Source organism: Trichomonas vaginalis, chromosome V (assembly GCF_026262505.1).
Source record: "Trichomonas vaginalis G3 chromosome V, whole genome shotgun sequence".
Lineage (NCBI taxonomy): Eukaryota > Parabasalia > Trichomonadida > Trichomonadidae > Trichomonas > Trichomonas vaginalis.
The window spans coordinates 29,303,916-29,321,983 of NC_067207.1; the positions used below are offsets into that span (position 1 = coordinate 29,303,916).

An 18,068-nucleotide genomic window follows, 5' to 3' on the forward strand; every position below is an offset into this window, starting at 1 on the left:
TTGATTTTCATTTTCATCGAAATTAATAGACCGAATATATTCATTAATTGCATTCTTATAATCATTGATTTCTCAAATTTTCTTTTATCTGATTCCTTAACTAAATCATAAGTTAAACCTCGTTGCTGATATAATGGTTTCTTAATTAAATCTTTGAATGCTTGAGATAAAGCACCTGATGCAATTCTTGCTACTATAATTGGTTGGAATTGCTGTTTAAGTTCATCTTTAACATTTGCGAAAACTGGATCGAATAAAGCAACTTTAAAGAATTTCTTAGCTGAAATTTCAGGTCTAATATTTGCATATTGACCATCAAACTGGTTAGAATATCGTGGTAATCCATCCGGTCCCTCTTCAATAGCATTTAATTCTTCATTGAAATAAGAATATGGATTACGACGGTATGAATTAATTGGACCATTTTCACCTTCTCCAATGTATTGTTTAACAGCTTTTCCATTTTCATCAAATTGCATAGGATAACGTTCATTATATACTTTACGTTTAGGATAATCAGACATAGTTAATTTATAACCATTTATGACTTTAATATTACCTTGACCATCAGTAACGAAAACTTCATTTATACCATCAGGTTTTCCATTTGGACCCGTAATGTCTGCTTCGTGTGCTTCCCAATTTGGACCATGACGTTTGGCATATGCTTGAGCTTCTGGTAATGTTAAAACGTTTCTCATTTGTTTAACATCTTTTTGAAGACCAGCAACAATATGAACTAATTCTTTCATTCCATCAGGAACTTTCATAGTTCTATTATATGCACCCTTTTTGTTTGTCCCTTGTTTTAATGGAACCTGTAGAAGATTTGCTATTTCTGTCATGTTTAATTATAAATAAAAAATAAAAATTAATTATAAAAAGTTAATCAAATTTAACACTTCCTTTATTTAAATCAACTATTATTTTTCCATGTTCACCTAATTGCTGATATTGTGTGTAAAGTTCATTAATGCTCATTGGTAAATTCACTTGATAAAGCATAACGTTCAACTGTTGACGACTAAACCCACTGAAAATGAAAAGTGTTGATAGATTTGATTTAATGTTTGTGCTTAATGCTTTGAAATATTGAACAGCCATGAAGAATGAACACTGAATGTGTCGACATTGAGTTAATAACTGATTAAAATATGATTTCTCATTTGTTATTAGTTTTGATTTCACCGCATCATCTAGAAAAATGAGTGAATGCAAAAATTCTCTATCAAAATTTGAAATAGAAAGTGTTTCAAATAATTCATCCCGTTGTTTATCAATAATTTTATCCTCTAATCCTTGCTTCTTGATTGTATTATATAATTCTTTATACATTAAAAAGTTTTTTAAATAATCTTCTGCTTCTTCTTGTGATAAATAAATAATTGGAATTTTGATTAAATGCTTTAAAGATTCAAATGTATCATCTGAAGGTGAACCTGAACGGTTGATATAAATTAACACGTGAGAATAGGGGGAAGTGTTAGCAATAATGATAATTTGTTTTAATATCGTTAATGTTTTACCTTTATTTTGTTTACCAATTGCTGCAGTGATTGAATTTAAGTAACATTCAGAATATGGAATTTTCATTAATTTTTCCTTAGATAGAGCATTTCTATTATCACTCAATGCTTCATTAATCATATCATCTACGTATGTATTATATACTCCCGCTAATTCTTCATAAGGGGTGGATGAATTTAAATCCATTTAATCAAAAATAAATTTATAATTTTAAACATTTCTATTCATCAATATTTCATCATATGAACTTCTATACTGTGGTGGTGTACCTGTTGGATGATATTTCAAACCTTCATCCGGTGTCCATGTCCAATATGTAGTCCTAGTAAACCAAACCTGAGGAGGATTTGTCACCTTTGAACAGTAAGTGTCATTTACACCCTGAATGATTGGATAAGCTTTCACTTGTACTGTAACTTGTGAGTTGAAAGTTTCTAATCCATCAAAGAATATACCCGCTCCATCACGTTGAACTGGAATAGTGCATAAGAATGAAGTTTGGTCTTTCCATGTTCTAGCTAATGGCGTGCCATTATCATCATTCAGTGGTCTAGTTAATGAGTCCTCGTATTCTTCTGTGCATTCATTCACTCCATCTAAATCAGAAGCTTGAAGCATACGTGTAAAGAATATGTCACCCACTGTGGTCATCGCTTGATCGGGGAAGTTTCTGGAATCTATAGTGACCTGAAGACCTCGAAGCATTGGATTTTCTAAAACTGTTCTTTGCATTGCATTCTTCGGAAATGTTAACACAACATCTGTAACATTATGAAGAGCGTATGAGAAATCTGAGCTAATACCTTCAGGAGTGATGCAACCTCCATTTAGTGAACGAACGTCAATATGTTGAGCTGGAATCATGAATGGATCTTCCTTACTGAATAAACGTGGTATTGCTTTAACTGATTCTTCAATTAAACCGTATCCTGGTGTAATGCATTTATCCTCTAAAACTTCCATCTTTGTGCATGAAATAATAACGTCATCAACTGTTGCGTCAGCAGATGTAGCGGCTAAGCTTGTAATTAATTTGGCAGGAAGTCCGATTTGTTGGAATTTGCGATCATATTTATAAACATGATTCATAATCTTTTCATAATTTTCATCAGTTATCTTTTCATAAACGTAATTTTGTAAATCAGCAACTCTTAACGGGTCAACCTGACAAAATACTAAAGTATCCCTGAAAACATAATATTTAAGAATGATTCACCAAATGATTTAGGATAATCATCGAACGCCTGAAATGCTAACAAATCATTTACCGGAATAATCATATCAAAAGTGACATCAACTTCTTCATTTGCTTCTTGAAAACTTCTGAAGGGTCAATATATTTACCACATACTGAGTTATCATATTTTTGAACATTATTATATAACGAATGAACAAACTTTTTAACTTTCCTTTCTGATTTTGGTTTATATGTTGCAAATGCGAAAGATTCACGGGCGCAATCCATCTGAAGATAACCGGCATCACCTCTTTCGGTTTCTACTTCTAATTGTTTAAAGCTTTGATTTGATGATTTGTAACCAACGAATAAACGCATGCATTTAAAAGCGGCATCACATGTGAAAGCTTTATTTGAAACTAGAGTTGCTTTAACTTTGCGTTTAATATATGTGTCACCTAATTGGTTCACATCATGAGCCGGATTTGTAATTCTTAAATGAGTTTGTTTATCATCAAAATATGGAGCATCAGAGTCATAGCATGAACTTTCAAGTTCTCTATAATATCTTCTACCGTCATTCTTTGCGAATATTTCATTTATCTTTTCGAATGAATGAAACACATTTCCATTAATCGGTTTAGTGTTTGGCACTAAATAGTTAGTCGTCATTTATTATAAATAAAAAATCAAAATTAAAAGATGAAAATGAATTTTTAATTTTAATGAAATAATCAACTATGGCTGCAGGATTCTTAAAAAATTGGGATAAAGTAAAAAGAGGAGCGCATAAAGTTTGGGAAACAATGAAGAAAGGAGCAAATTGGATATTTAAGAATAAAGAAGCAATTAGTGACGTTGCTGAATCAATAACACCAAAAGCTGCCCCAATAAGAGAAATATTAAATAAAGGAGAAAAAGTTTATCAAAGACTTCAACCGATACTAAGATAAAAATAATTTATTTTTCCACTATCTACCTCCTATTTTATTAAGTATTCCTTCAGCATTCCACCAATTGCGTTACCTGCTTGTGCTCCCATCGCTGGATTACCTGCTTTAGTACCTAATACTCCACCTATGATAGTTCCTGCCGTTTTCGCTACTGGTGCCAAAAAGTTTGCAACGGTTTAATAATATTTTTATGAACCCAACCCGCAGCTTTCTTAATTCCATCCCATAATTTTTTAAAGAATCCTGCCGCCATTTCTGATTTAATATTAATTAAAAAATATATTTCATCACTTATATTCTAATTTTTATTTAATGATAAATGAAACCGATTTTAAAAATAAATGAAACAGAGGAGGAAGAAATAAATGAAAATGTTCAACAAAAAATAAACGTTGTTAAACCAATTACTGAAATAAAAATTTTTTCATCTGTTGAAGAATTTAATGACTATTATGCTAACAATAAAAAATTATTTGAAGAATTGACAACGTGTAAATTGAATAAAATGTTTAAAGTTAATGGATTCAAAATTTCAAAAATAAAAGGAGTGGTTAGTTTGAAATCTATTCCTCAATCAAGAATCACCTCATTAATGAAAATAGATGATTTAACAAAAAGAATAGAAGAGATTGAAGAAAGAGTAAATCAAATAATTGATTTCATAAATTCAAATAATCATTAGTTTCTTAAAGTTCAATGTTGAACTCATCAAATTCTTCTTCATCATTACCATTACTCTTTCAACTCTATCTTTTGATAGTCTTGCGTTTAATTTTTCGTGAGACATGAATTTTTAAAGTTTATTTTTCATTCATGAAAATAATTATATCTGATTTCTTTTACTCTCTCGTACATACTAGATTTAAAGAATTCGGAACTTTTACCATAATCTCCTAAATGTTTTCTTATCCCTAATGTCATCAATGATTTCCATTTCATTATTTTCAATTTCTTCTTCTCGTTTATGAGGTCTTTGATTATGACTCCATTGATTCCATGAAATTAAATATTCTTTATCATTATATTTATATCTCATTAGCTTATTTTGGCTTTCATATTCATTTAATAATTCACAGTCTTCCTTTTTAAATTGAAGTTTAACCCATTCAGGATTTAAACAATGTTTAATTAATCGCGGAATATCTGACATCATCTATATATAGCTTCTTTTATAAAAGATAAAAAAATAAATTATTTTAAAATGTGTTTAGTATATAATATTTATTACTAATTTATTTAATAATGTCGCACTTTCTTACAAATTCATGACTTTTAAAAAACGTAAGAAAAAATTTTTATATCATCTATGTATAGAAGATGCATTAAAATATACCTTCATCTATATATAGACGTAACAAAAAAAGTCACACACCCCGTCCTATCCTACTACTATCATTACAAGTTTGGTGCATACTAGGAAAAATCAATTTAGCTACCTAAATAACTATTTTAAACACTTCTTTTGTTATTTTGCTGGTAAAAAGCAAAATATATAACTTTTAAAAATTTTGCATGTCTGATCAAGACATTCACCCAAATAAATATGGCCAATTACGAGGTATCTACAAAAACCACATCGATTTATATAATGCGTTGTATCGGCTAAAAACGGAGAAAGATCAAGATTGTTTCAAGTTTTTAAGAACGAAATTTCAATCAGAAATAACTCCAGAATGTCTAAAATTATCATTTTTAAGCGGAAATCAAGAGATCATGAGCGAATGCTTGAAATATCAAAAACCAAATTATAAATGCATGGAGTATGCAATCATCTCACATAACATTGATTTTGTAACATTCTTGATGAACGAGTACGATTTAAGTATCAATTTAGGATATTGTGGAGAATATAAAAATCTTGAATCATTTTTAGTTTATTTCGATCAAACTAATGATGTTAACATATGCTTGGATTATTTACCCATGTTTAATATTCCATCCCTTTGCGAATATTTCCTTTTACATGGTGCAAATATCAATGAAAGAAATTATTACTTTAAATCTGCTCTTCTTACAGCAGCAATTAATAATGTTAATAAAGATGTGATTGAACTTCTTGTTTCACATGGTGCAGATGTCAATGAAACAGCTGACCATAGAAGAACCGCTCTTCATCATGCAATAATGCATAATAAAGAAACAACAGAATTTCTTCTTTCACATGGTGCAGATGCCAGTCAAAAAGATATACATAAGCAAACCGCTCTTTATTATGCAGCATCTATAAATAACGTTGAATTAATTGAAATTCTTCTTTCACATGGTGCAAATATCAATGAAAAAGATGAAGATGAGCAAACCGCTCTTCATTTGGCAGCAATGAAGAATAGTAAAGAAATAACTCAACTTCTTCTTTCACATGGTGCAGATATCAATGAAAAAGATATATATGGGGGTACCGCTCTTCATTTTGCAGCATCTAACAATAATATTGAATCAATTGAAATTCTTCTTTCACATGGTGCAAATATCAATGAAAAAAATGAAGCTAGTATAACCGCTCTTCATTTTGCAGCATGGCATAATTGTAAAGAAACTGCGGAACTTCTTCTTTCACATGGTGCAAATATCAATGAACAAGATTTTGCTGGGAGAACCGCTCTTCATTTTGCAGTATATAATAATAGTAAAGAAATTGCGGAACTTCTTTTTTCACATGGTGCAAATATCAATGAACAAGATAACGATGGAAATACCGCTCTTCATTTGGCAGCAAAATATAATAGTGAAGAAACTGCGGAACTTCTTCTTTCATATGGCGGAAAACAATAATAATCAACTGCAAGATACCTCTTTTCTTTTTCATTTTTTATTATCTTCAAAGTCGAATTTTATCAGAAATAAAAAATAATTTAGCATTTTATTCAAGTGATTTTTTAGGCACTTCATCGCAATTTTTAATGAATTTCCCGTACTTTGATTTTGTGGCTCATTTATCGCCAAACATAAATCTACGTTTTGCTTACTTCGCAGCGGTCATTTTCAATATAAATTTTCAGCTTATATCGGCGCGCAGCGAAGCTGCGCGCCTATAGAACGCGCAATATTATATACGTGACTTGTTAATTTTGACAATTGGATGTACTTTCATTTAGAATTGGATGTGATAATTAAAGAGAATAAAACAACGAATATCTTTCTATTCTCCATGGTCAAACTATTAATTGATTATTGCTCAAAATTCAATTTTTTCTCGGAAATTTTCAACGGAAAGATTAAATGGAAGAAGGATATCTCAATGACAGATATAAATCATTGCAGCACTCCGTCGTATTATCTTTTGATGGGATGTTGAGTGATGGTTTAGCTAAACAGTTACAGAAACATCCAACTTCTTATAATTTTGCTGCAAGAAGATTAACTGAAGTGCTTGATGAATTCGTAAATAAAGATCGTGAAGAGTTCATCCAAAAGCTTTTAGATGATATTAATGAATTAAATCTTAGGAAGGACAAAATAACAGATAAATATACAAAAACAGTTGCAATAATTAAAGCAGAGGATACAAAAATCAATGATTTGAACAAAAATCTAAAGATTCAGCAGCAAAATCTTTCTTCAAAGTTCGAACAATTAAAAATAGAACAAAATGAAATCGAAACATCATTAAATACTACATTAAACACAGCAGAAAACAAATGTGAAAGGTATATGAGTTCAATTGATGCAATTTCAAACCAAATAGCTGATATAAAAACACAATTAACTTCAATTCGCCGCTTTTACACAAACAAGAGTAAAGACCATCACAAAATCCTAGAACAATCAAACAGAGATATACAGGAACAAGCAGAAGATGCTGTTTTTAAGAATACTGCTATAAATCCATTTGATCCACAAATTAATTCGAAATCAAATGAAATAAACCAGATTACAAGAGAAAATAACAAACTGAAATTAGTGTTAGAGGGTGTTTACCAACATGTCGCCCCACTTTTGAAAGAATCCGATTCATCAAATACAATTAAAGAAGATTTCTCCAATTTTAAGGAAAAATTGAATAATTTTGTTCATGAACAGCAAGAGTCTATTATTAAAAACCATTTTGCAGAAGCACAAACGAAATTAAAAAATATTAATTTGGATGTAGATGGATTTGCACCTTCTGTTGCAGAACTTTATAGGCAAAAGCTATTGGCAAAAGAGAAGGAATATAATGCAACTATCAGAGCTGCGAGAATGAGGAGAGCTGACTTAAAACAATCTCTCAAAGCAGCTTCTGCACAGTTAGAACAAATGAAACTCAGAAGTGAGCAAGAGAATAACTTAATAAACGAGATGTCAATGAGGAGAAGCAGAATAGAGTCTTCAAAGTCTGCTCTTGACCAGGCATTTTCAAAACTTGGTTTATAATTTTTATAATTTTTGTTTTTGTATATTGTAAATTGTTGTATATTACCAAATATTATGTATGATACCTATTAAATGTGATAAATACCCTTATCTATATCTAGATCTATAAAAAATCCCACATATTTTCTATTCATTGAGGAAACTATATGAAAAAAACCATTTCAAAACATAGTAGCAACAATAAATACTAGGAAAATAAATATATTTCAAGAAAAATAAAATCACAAATTCTAATCAATTTGATCTTTTCACAAAAACCGCTATATAAAGTATGCTGCATACACATCAGAGTATATTATTTGAGTAATATTCATGCATTACGCCTAATAAATATTTTTGGAAATTTTATTCAATAATTCAAAACCAATATTACAATCTCTCGAAACTATGCTGTTGTTTATTTATTTAGATGAAGAGGCTTAAAGTATTGTGGGAAAAATTGAGGCCATAACAAAAATCACAAATTCCCTCTCAATTTTAAATTTTCATAATTGTTCATGAGTAAAAGTCCCGTTCTTAATTTTGAATATATTGCAGCTCATATAAGCAATTACATTAGAGGGGGCAATTTCTTTAATCTTTTTCAAATCGAAGATATTAAAAAAATCATGAAATCTTCAAGTTTAACATCATTTGAGTTCGATAACCTTCTCAAGCAATCAGAATCAATACTTAGTGCATCTGATGTATACAGATGTACTCGAAAGGCAAATGTTTCAATAAAAAATCTTCAAGATGTCATTTTAATTCTAATCCTCATCAAAAAATACATGAAATTGACAGTATTAGATGAAATCATTGTTATTTTAATGCAAACAGAAAAAGAGATATTCAATTCTACTCAGAAAATTCAAAAACTTCAAGCAGAGTTAAATGGAAATGAAATTGAATTACATCAATCTCAATTCAATGATATAAACGATGAAAACTTCAATGAGAAAGAAATTCTATCCAAAATTGCAAAACTTAGGAAATCATATGATTTTGGAAGCGTTTACAATTTATTTAATGACCTCTCATGTCACGGAAAACATAATATGATTTCAAAAGCAATCGATAAAGGTCTTTGGAAAAAGACAGATTCTACAAAACAGGAATGGGAAGATGAAAAGAATATTCTTCATGTTGCAAGCGAAAAAGGAAATCTCAGACTCGTTAAATCTCTCATTCTCTGCGGCTGTGATAAAGAAACAAAGAGTAAATACGAATATACCCCACTCATTTATGCAGCTATTAATGGGCATGTTGAAGTTGTTAAATATCTAATCGCTGTTGGATCTAACAAAGAAACAAAGAGTAAATATGAATATACTCCACTTAATTATGCGGCATATAATGGGCATGTTGAAGTTGTAAAATATCTTATCTCTGTCGGAGCAAATAAAGAAACCAAGAATAATATTGGTAATACTCCACTTATTAGTGCATCATTGAATGGACACATTGAAGTTGCTAAATATCTTATCTCTGCTGGAGCAAATAAAGAGGCCAAGAATAATAATGGAGATACACCACTCATTACAGCATCATTGAATGGACACCTTGATGTTGCTAAATATCTTATCTCTGTTGGAGCAAATAAAGAAGCCAAGAATAATGATGGATATACTCCACTCATTACAGCATCATTGAATGGACACCTTGATGTTGCTAAATATCTTATCTCTGCTGGAGCAAATAAAGAGGCCAAGAATAATAATGGAGATACACCACTCATTACAGCATCATTGAATGGACACCTTGATGTTGCTAAATATCTTATCTCTGCTGGAGCAAATAAAGAAGCCAAGAATAATGATGGATATACTCCACTCATTACAGCATCATCAAAGGGTTATCGTGAGGTTGTTAAATATCTTATCTCTGTCGGATCTAACAAAGAAACAAAGAGTATATATGAATATACTCCACTCATTATTGCATCATTGAATGGACATCTTGAAGTTGTAAAATATCTTATCTCTATTGGAGTAGATAAAGAAGCAAAGAATAATGATGGAGACACTGCACTTATTAGTGCATCATGGAATGGACACATTGAAGTTGTTAAATATCTCATCTCTGTTGGAGCAAATAAAGAGGCCAAGAATAATAATGGAGATACACCACTCATTACAGCATCATTGAATGGACACCTTGATGTTGCTAAATATCTTATCTCTGTTGGAGCAAATAAAGAAGCCAAAAATAATGATGGATATACTCCACTCATTACAGCATCATCAAAGGGTTATCGTGAGGTTGTTAAATATCTTATCTCTGTCGGATCTAACAAAGAAACAAAGAGTATATATGAATATACTCCACTCATTATTGCATCATTGAATGGACATCTTGAAGTTGTAAAATATCTTATCTCTATTGGAGTAGATAAAGAAGCAAAGAATAATGCTGGAGACACTGCACTTATTAGTGCATCATGGAATGGACACATTGAAGTTGTTAAATATCTCATCTCTGTTGGAGCAAATAAAGAGGCCAAGAATAATAATGGAGATACACCACTCATTACAGCATCATTGAATGGACACCTTGATGTTGCTAAATATCTTATCTCTGTTGGAGCAAATAAAGAAGCCAAAAATAATGATGGATATACTCCACTCATTACAGCATCATCAAAGGGTTATCGTGAGGTTGTTAAATATCTTATCTCTGTCGGATCTAACAAAGAAACAAAGAGTATATATGAATATACTCCACTCATTATTGCATCATTGAATGGACATCTTGAAGTTGTAAAATATCTTATCTCTATTGGAGTAGATAAAGAAGCAAAGAATAATGATGGAGACACTGCACTTATTACAGCATCATTGAATGGACACATTGAAGTTGTTAAATATCTCATCTCTGTTGGAGCAAATAAAGAGGCCAAGAATAATAATGGAGATACACCACTCATTACAGCATCATTGAATGGACACCTTGATGTTGCTAAATATCTTATCTCTGTTGGAGCAAATAAAGAAGCAAAGAATAAATTTGGAGATACTCCACTCGTTAGAGCATCATCAAAGGGTCATCTTTAAGTTATTAAAAATCTTATCTCTGTTGGAGCAAATAAAGAAGCCAAGAATAATGATGAAGATACTCCACTCATTATTGCATCATTGAATGGATACATTGAAGTTGTTAAATATCTCATCTCTGTTGGAGTAGATAAAGAAGCAAGGAATAATTATGGAGACACTGCACTTATTAGTGCATCATGGAAAGGCCATCATGAAGTCGTTGAATATCTTATCTCTTCTGGAGCTGATAAAGAAGCAAAGAATAAATTTGGAGATACTCCACTCGTTAGAGCATCATCAAAGGGTTATCTTAGTTAGTAAACATATCAAGGGTACGGCGGCACTGCGCGCCTCCTTACCCATGATATGTGAATTTGACACTTTACAAAACCGTTAACGTATATTTTACAACACAAACGACAACACTAACTTAACCTTAAATATTTACAAAGCCACCAACCTCTTCACCCACTAACGAACTCACTAATGAAAAAATAAACGTTCTCATAAATTTTCCTCAATATCTTCATCATCAGTGTTAACCCTATTGTAGTCATACTTGAAGTCATAAACTTTCTCTAACTTCTTAACGTACAATTTACATAACTTACCTTCGTCATCGTATGGTTTAATGATATAACTATTTCTATCTTTATACACAGTCAATGAAAAGTCAACTGGTCTCGGATGTATTTGAAAGAACATGTTATGCTCAGGAAGGAAGAATAAATGTTTAAATGTATGTTTGTTATACTGTGGAATTCGAATGAGTTGCCTTTGTTCTGTCATTTACATCCAAATAAAAATTTTCAGTAAAATAAAAAATAAACTTAAAAATTAATGATATCACCACTCCCACACGTATGAAAACATAGCACAAAAATAATGTTTAGGTGAAGTGGTGAAATCTCACCTCTTTTTTCACCCGGTTTTTCACCCACACTAACGTTTTCACTAACGAACTCACTAATGAAAAATAAACGTTGTCAGAGGTGAAAAAATAATGTTTAGGTGAAGTGGTGAAATCTCACCTCTTTTTTCACCCACTTGAATTCATTACTTTATAACTCTCTTCCTTTCTCCAACTCTTCTAACTTCTTCCTAAGTTTAGCAATGTTGTCCTCATGAAGTTTAATCTTTCTCAAAATTCCTTCTTTATCTAATGGTTGCTTTATCTTTCTAAACTGAACTCTACCATCCTTCATAGTATGAATGTAAAAACCTTCTGGAATAGTTCCTGATTTAATGTATTCTACCAAGAACTTTTGTTTCATTGCTTCAGTGACTTTAGTCGTCATTTTACTCTAAGGTGAAGCTAGCACAGCGATAATGGATTTCATGACTTTTTAGTATTTCATGCAATCTTAACAGATAGCCTTACAAGTACTTCCAGTGTCCCTAGCTGTCCCTCCTTTTTATATAACTCCATGACATTTATAATCTCGCGAAACTTAACAGGTAGCATAACAGATTAAAATCAGATGAGGTTTTGAACCAAAATTTCTAAGCAACGTTGTCAAGGATTTTGAGGAACTAGGGACAGAGTGTGGCAAAGTCCAAGATTTAATTTATCTTCATCTGTTTCATCAGCTATCTCATCTAATATGCCAATATTTTATTCATAACTCGTGGCAAACTCACTAACTTTCATTATGTTCATCTGCATGCTTCATCTGATAGAAAGTATGACTTTCATTATTTCCAGAACTTAATGAAAACTACTAGGGACAGAGACCATGGCAAAGTTCATGACTTTCATTATTTCCAGAACTTAATGAAAACTACTAGGGACAGAGACCATGGCAAAGTTCATGACTTTCATTATTTCCAGAACTTAATGAAAACTACTAGGGACAGAGACCATGGCAAAGTTCATGATTTAATTTATTCTCTCACTAACAATAAGTACAAACTCCAACACTAACGACAAGTACTAACCTCAGCACAAATGACAAACACTAACAACAAACACAAACTCCAACACTAACGACAAAAATAAATGTCCTCACTTCTTAACAAAGTAATATGTGCTTCTTACACCACCATAGCTCAAACGTTTCTTTTCAAACATCGATTGAAACTTATTTTGAGCCATTGGCTTTAGTCTCTTTTTCTTCAAATACGCCAAGAAATCTTCTTCACATCTTTTCACTTCATAGCCTTCTTTAAACTCCTCCTTGTTAAGTTCTATGAAATCCTTTATCTCATTCTTTGTTGCAATGGCTTCTTCACGAACGACATCATGAACTATTTCACTGTTCTCATGTATGACCTCCTCACTGTTCTCATGAACGACCTCCTTACTGTTCTCATGTATGACCTCCTCACTGTTCTCATGTATGACCTCCTCACTGTTCTCATGAACGACCTCCTTACTGTCTTTCATAAGCGTTTCAAAGTCTCCTTTACTCATTACTTCAATCTCATGCTGTTCACAATAGTACTTAAACTCATTGTATATGTCTTTGTTGTATGCTATATTGCTTCCCATGTACTCCATGAATTTTTCAAGCACTTCCTCATAATTCACTGTTTCTTTCTTTCCACGACCTTCTAATATCATACTTGCTTCGTAAATATAACTTCTTGCAGAACCGTCTCGCTTTCTACTTCTCTTCACAAATTCTCTCATCTTGCCACCAAATACATTTGAACTACATGCAAAGAATTCATTCTCCTTCGCAAATTCTTTATATCTTCTGTAGCACTCTGTACAATTCCATCCGGATACAAACTTTTCATAGAACTCCTCGTAAAACATTTGGTAAGGTGTTTTGTTCATTTCGATGAGTTCTTGTTTAGCCCTGATGAATGGTATCTTCCTTACATCAAATTCACTTAAATCTTTCCTCATGAAGTACGTCAGTAAGTTTGAATAAAACTCTTCATTAAAGCTTTCAATGAGATTTGAGAAATATTCGTAATTTCCTTTGTATCTGCTGCTTACGTCAATGACAACAAATCTTCTGTCGTCTTTGTCAATCTTTACTGAGTTGAAGTTGTTAGATATCATGATGATATTACAAACATTCTCTATCTTTCTTACTGGCTGGCATTTCTGATTTAAGTCCAACTGAGTCTCTGTTACTATTGACTTTAGTGCGTCGTGGTTCATGACCTTAGACGTATCGCATGAGCTTAGTTCATTGCATACGATGAGCTTCATGTTCTCAATAGCAGCATTGAATCTACCAACCACATTCTCTATTGCCGTTATATTATTGTTGGCGTACTTGCTAATGAGCTCGCATAGAACATTACTAAGTACATTCTTACCAGTTCCTTGCTTTCCTATTAACAAAAGTACTGTTCCAGTCTTTCCACAAGGATTTTGAACGATGTAGGCGAACCAGTTCAAAACATACTCATAAAGCTCTTCATCCTCATTCCATATGACATCGTGAACATGTTTCAAATATCCTTTAATAACGTTCTCATCTACTTCATTCAGTACTCATACTCATATCCTCTGAAATAGCTGTAAATGTCATCTCTTTCGTCAAAGAATCTCATGCCTGACCTCATAAGATAGTTCTTGTTCTGACCCGCTTCATAAATCATCAGTGCGTTCACATCCTTCTCCTCAATACGTCCTACATAAATACTCTTCATGAGCTTATTGAATTCCTTGCTATCTACTGACACAAGTGTTGTTGTGTCTCGTATTCCATCATAATCTTTCACTAGATATGTCATACGTGCTCCGTCAATAACAACAACACATCTTCTTAGGTCATTTATAACACTAGCTATGTCAATACCGTCCTCACTCATGTACTTATTTTTCCTCAAGTCCTTTAGTGTGAAAGTGTCTCTAAGTTCTATTTCAAGCAATTCATTTACACATCCTTTGCAATACTTCTCTATAAAATATTTCTGTCGTTCTTTACTAAGTTTCTTAACAGCTCTAAAGAACCATGTGTTTTGACTCAAACATCCTTCACAACTTCTCTCATTCATTCCTAGTTCTTTCATGTCATTATCTTCAACCTCTATGGTCTCATTGACTAAGGTCAAAGGGTTCTTAGTCATTGCTGGTCTTATCTGAAACAATGTTTGTGCAACAGGTTTAACTAGTTCAGCAACGTCCTTCCTTAATATGAATAGCTGTTTCCACTCATCTTTGCTAACAGTTCTTTCATAACCACTGACAGTAATGATTTCATTTGCTGACCTTAGACACTTATGTTCTATCATTTGTATTGCTTTTGTGTAAGGCTTTCGTGAGCATAGGTTGTATATATCATTCCTGCAATGTTCATTTATACCAATAGTACTAAATCCTTTCTTTGCTGTTGAGTGCATAATATCCATTAGTTCCTGTGTTCGTATTGCTGTCTCATAAAATACAACAAGACCTTTGTCATCTATGACGTACTTACCGAAAACATTGCTTATATTCTTTAACCATGAAATAACATCCTCATTCATGCTGTCAAACATGAAGTAAGGTCTTACATACTCTTCACTTATAAGATACTCCACAAAATACTTGTTAAGCTCTATGTCCTCGTGAGCGATTTCATTAGGTTTGATATTAGTTCCTTTTGTCATTGCTGTCATGTACTTCACTCTCATAGTTCCTTTCAATAGCGTAAAAGTACTTCATTGTTTCATAACTGCTCTAAATTCTGTTCAAAATTCGTACAACATAACTTTTAATATTAGTGAAAGAACATGAGCGAAACAACAACATCTAACATTACAGAAGAAGTCAATGACAATGCCGATGAAAACATTACAGAAGGAGCTAGTGAAAATATTGACGAGTTCAGTGAGGAAGAAGATATTGAGGACGTCAATGAGAACGTTAGTGGGGAACAAACTCAATGGGAAACATTGAGAAATCATGAAGAGTATGAGATTTGTACGACATATCCTTTTACTATTCGTCGAAAGAAAGACAAACATATTATGAGTGAATGCTTAAATAATTATGGTTATATTGAGCTTAGTTTAAACAACAAAACACATTTAAAGCATAGAATTATTGCAGAACAGTGGATTGAAAATCCAAACAATTTGAAAGAAATAGACCATATAAATCATGATAGAACGGACAACAGAATCTCAAACCTTCGTTGGTGTTCTAAATCTGAAAACAATAGAAATAAAAGCAAGTATGGCGATATAGTTTATGAGTTCGTTGATGAAATATCTGACGAAGCTGTTGAAATAACAGATTATGGTAAGCATTCGTTTGAGTTCTACTATAGGGTGTCCAAAGGTGTGTTTAGCACAAACCTGAATACTGCGAATAGAAATAAACAAGTTACATATATATAAAGTTTATTTAAATATAATCACCATTGGATTCAATCACGCGTTCGCAGCGATCGATCCAGGCTTCAAAGACACGCTTTAAATCATCATGAGAAAATTGCTCAAATTGCTCTCTTACAAAATTTTCAAGATCATCTGGACTCGCGAATTCGCGTCCTTCAGCTCTCTTTTTTAGCGTGCCGAATAAATAAAAGTCAGAGGGTGCAATATCAGGTGAATAAATTGGGTTTGGAACAACTTTGACATTGTTTTCCACCAAGTAATTCATTACCTTATGACTTTTGTGAACTCTTGAATTATCAAAATGAATTGCAAACTTTTGTTTTTGTTGTTTGGATTTCTCAAACTCATCAGAATTGATAATTTGAGTAAGAACATTGTCAATTAGATACTGAGCATTCATCGTATTAGGTTTTGAAGAATATCAATTGCGATGATGCCATTCACGCCCCAAAAAACGACAACATCATCATTGGTGTGTCAATTTTTTTCTTCGGGAATGTTTGCGGATTTTCATCCTTCGGGATCCAAATGATTTTGGCTTCTGTTGCATATTGAAACCAAGACTCGTCCCCTGTTACTAAAAAGCGAAACTTCTTGGATTGATACGCACGCAATAGAGAGAGGAGCTCTTTCGAAGATTGGACTCTAGATTTTTTTTGAACTGAATTAAGGTTGTGCGGAACCCAACGTGTATACGCTAGTTTGTAGTTCAAATAATTGTGCAGATAATAACTGACTGTTGTACGTGGTATCTTTGTCATCTCCTCTATCCTTCTGAGTGATGCTCTTGGGTCTTCATCTAGCGCTTGAAGAATTGCTTTGATTTTTCTTTGATCCGGCGATTTTTTGTCAATTTTTATGATGGGCGCCTTTTTGTTCATGAAGTGATACATCCTAACATGATACGTTACAGTGGAATAGCTAGGAGCATCCATACCGAAGCATTTTACCAATGTCTCGTAGATTTTTTACAGTCTTTGCATTTTTTTGCAAGAGCGAGGATGTTTTCTTTATGATTCATTAAAAAAATGAAAAAAATCCCGCCAAAATTTCCCGCGAAACCGCCTCTTGTCTCAAAATTCATTTTATATCCCGGCATGGCGCCAAAATACAACTTACTCATCATATACATATATTCATATTTTTTATTATATATTTATAATCAGCATATATCTCCTTTAATAGTCTCATATAGAGCGCTGTGCTAAACGCACCTTTGGACACCCTATACTATGTTGAGAATGAGGACGCATTCTATTACTATACAGGTCTTAACTATCGAAAACTTCATATAAACTTTAGAAAAACAGGTGCTGCTTATGTTTGTATGATAGATACAGAAAACAAGAGTGTAATCTTATTCATAAACAAACTCAAACGCTTGTACGGCTTCATGTAGGACAAACATTATTTTTCAACACTAACGCCAACACGTAGGACAAACATTCATAACAAAACATTACTGTATAACATAAATGTTTTGTTATGACTTCATCGTAAATGACTTTGTCATGATTTCATCGTAATGAGTGTAAATGACCCAAAAATAATGTTTAGGGTAGAAGGGTAGATCTAACCTCATTTCTCACCTCTTTTCTACCCTCTTGAATTTTCATACGGAATCTCTTCCCTCGGTTTTCCGAGGGTAGCAAACATATGAGGAAATTCTTCTAAAAGTTCTTTTGTCTGTTGGTTTTCAAACCAATGATATGCTTGCTTTGTAGAACGAAGAGTATTATAAGGCATTTTGTGAAGAAT

At 32.4% G+C, this 18,068-nt stretch overlaps 7 protein-coding genes and 1 pseudogene across 8 annotated transcripts, besides 3 other annotated features; 3 read left to right on the forward strand and 5 right to left on the reverse strand.

The window, feature by feature from the left end:
* Positions 1–2,313: part of a mobile genetic element that runs on past the window's edge.
* Positions 404–845, reverse strand: TVAGG3_0424300 (uncharacterized protein; the record flags this gene model as incomplete). The annotated part of the gene is made up of 1 exon (XM_051233531.1): positions 404–845. A coding segment is annotated over one exon (442 nt), but the record flags the coding sequence as incomplete, so codon positions are not given.
* On the reverse strand, positions 886–1,713 carry TVAGG3_0424310 (uncharacterized protein; the record flags this gene model as incomplete). The annotated part of the gene is made up of 1 exon (XM_051233532.1): positions 886–1,713. The coding sequence occupies one exon, from the start codon at positions 1,711–1,713 to the stop codon at positions 886–888; it is 828 nt and encodes a 275-aa protein (XP_051103262.1).
* Positions 2,314–5,169: 2,856 nt separating the features above from the next.
* Positions 5,170–6,429, forward strand: TVAGG3_0424320 (ankyrin repeat and SOCS box-containing protein 4 family; the record flags this gene model as incomplete). The annotated part of the gene is made up of 1 exon (XM_001299416.1): positions 5,170–6,429. The coding sequence occupies one exon, from the start codon at positions 5,170–5,172 to the stop codon at positions 6,427–6,429; it is 1,260 nt and encodes a 419-aa protein (XP_001299417.1).
* Positions 6,430–6,875: 446 nt separating this feature from the next.
* TVAGG3_0424330 (uncharacterized protein) lies at positions 6,876–8,058 on the forward strand (the record flags this gene model as incomplete). Its single annotated transcript, XM_001299417.1, has 1 exon — positions 6,877–8,010. One exon carries the CDS (start codon positions 6,877–6,879, stop codon positions 8,008–8,010), a length of 1,134 nt encoding a protein of 377 aa, XP_001299418.1.
* A 560-nt stretch (positions 8,059–8,618) lies between these two features.
* TVAGG3_0424340 (ankyrin repeat, PH and SEC7 domain containing protein SECG-related family) lies at positions 8,619–11,042 on the forward strand (the record flags this gene model as incomplete). Its single annotated transcript, XM_001299418.1, has 1 exon — positions 8,619–11,042. The coding sequence occupies one exon, from the start codon at positions 8,619–8,621 to the stop codon at positions 11,040–11,042; it is 2,424 nt and encodes an 807-aa protein (XP_001299419.1).
* A 1,043-nt stretch (positions 11,043–12,085) lies between these two features.
* Positions 12,086–12,322, reverse strand: TVAGG3_0424350 (uncharacterized protein; the record flags this gene model as incomplete). The annotated part of the gene is made up of 1 exon (XM_001299419.1): positions 12,086–12,322. The coding sequence occupies one exon, from the start codon at positions 12,320–12,322 to the stop codon at positions 12,086–12,088; it is 237 nt and encodes a 78-aa protein (XP_001299420.1).
* Positions 12,323–13,029: 707 nt separating this feature from the next.
* Positions 13,030–13,524, reverse strand: TVAGG3_0424360 (uncharacterized protein; the record flags this gene model as incomplete). Its single annotated transcript, XM_051233533.1, has 1 exon — positions 13,030–13,524. One exon carries the CDS (start codon positions 13,522–13,524, stop codon positions 13,030–13,032), a length of 495 nt encoding a protein of 164 aa, XP_051103263.1.
* A 36-nt stretch (positions 13,525–13,560) lies between these two features.
* Positions 13,561–15,080: a mobile genetic element.
* Positions 15,081–16,237: 1,157 nt separating this feature from the next.
* Positions 16,238–17,538: a mobile genetic element.
* Positions 16,318–17,442, reverse strand: TVAGG3_0424390 (annotated as a pseudogene). The gene has a single exon. A coding segment is annotated over exon 1 (1,125 nt).
* Positions 17,539–18,068: the final 530 nt, after the last annotated feature.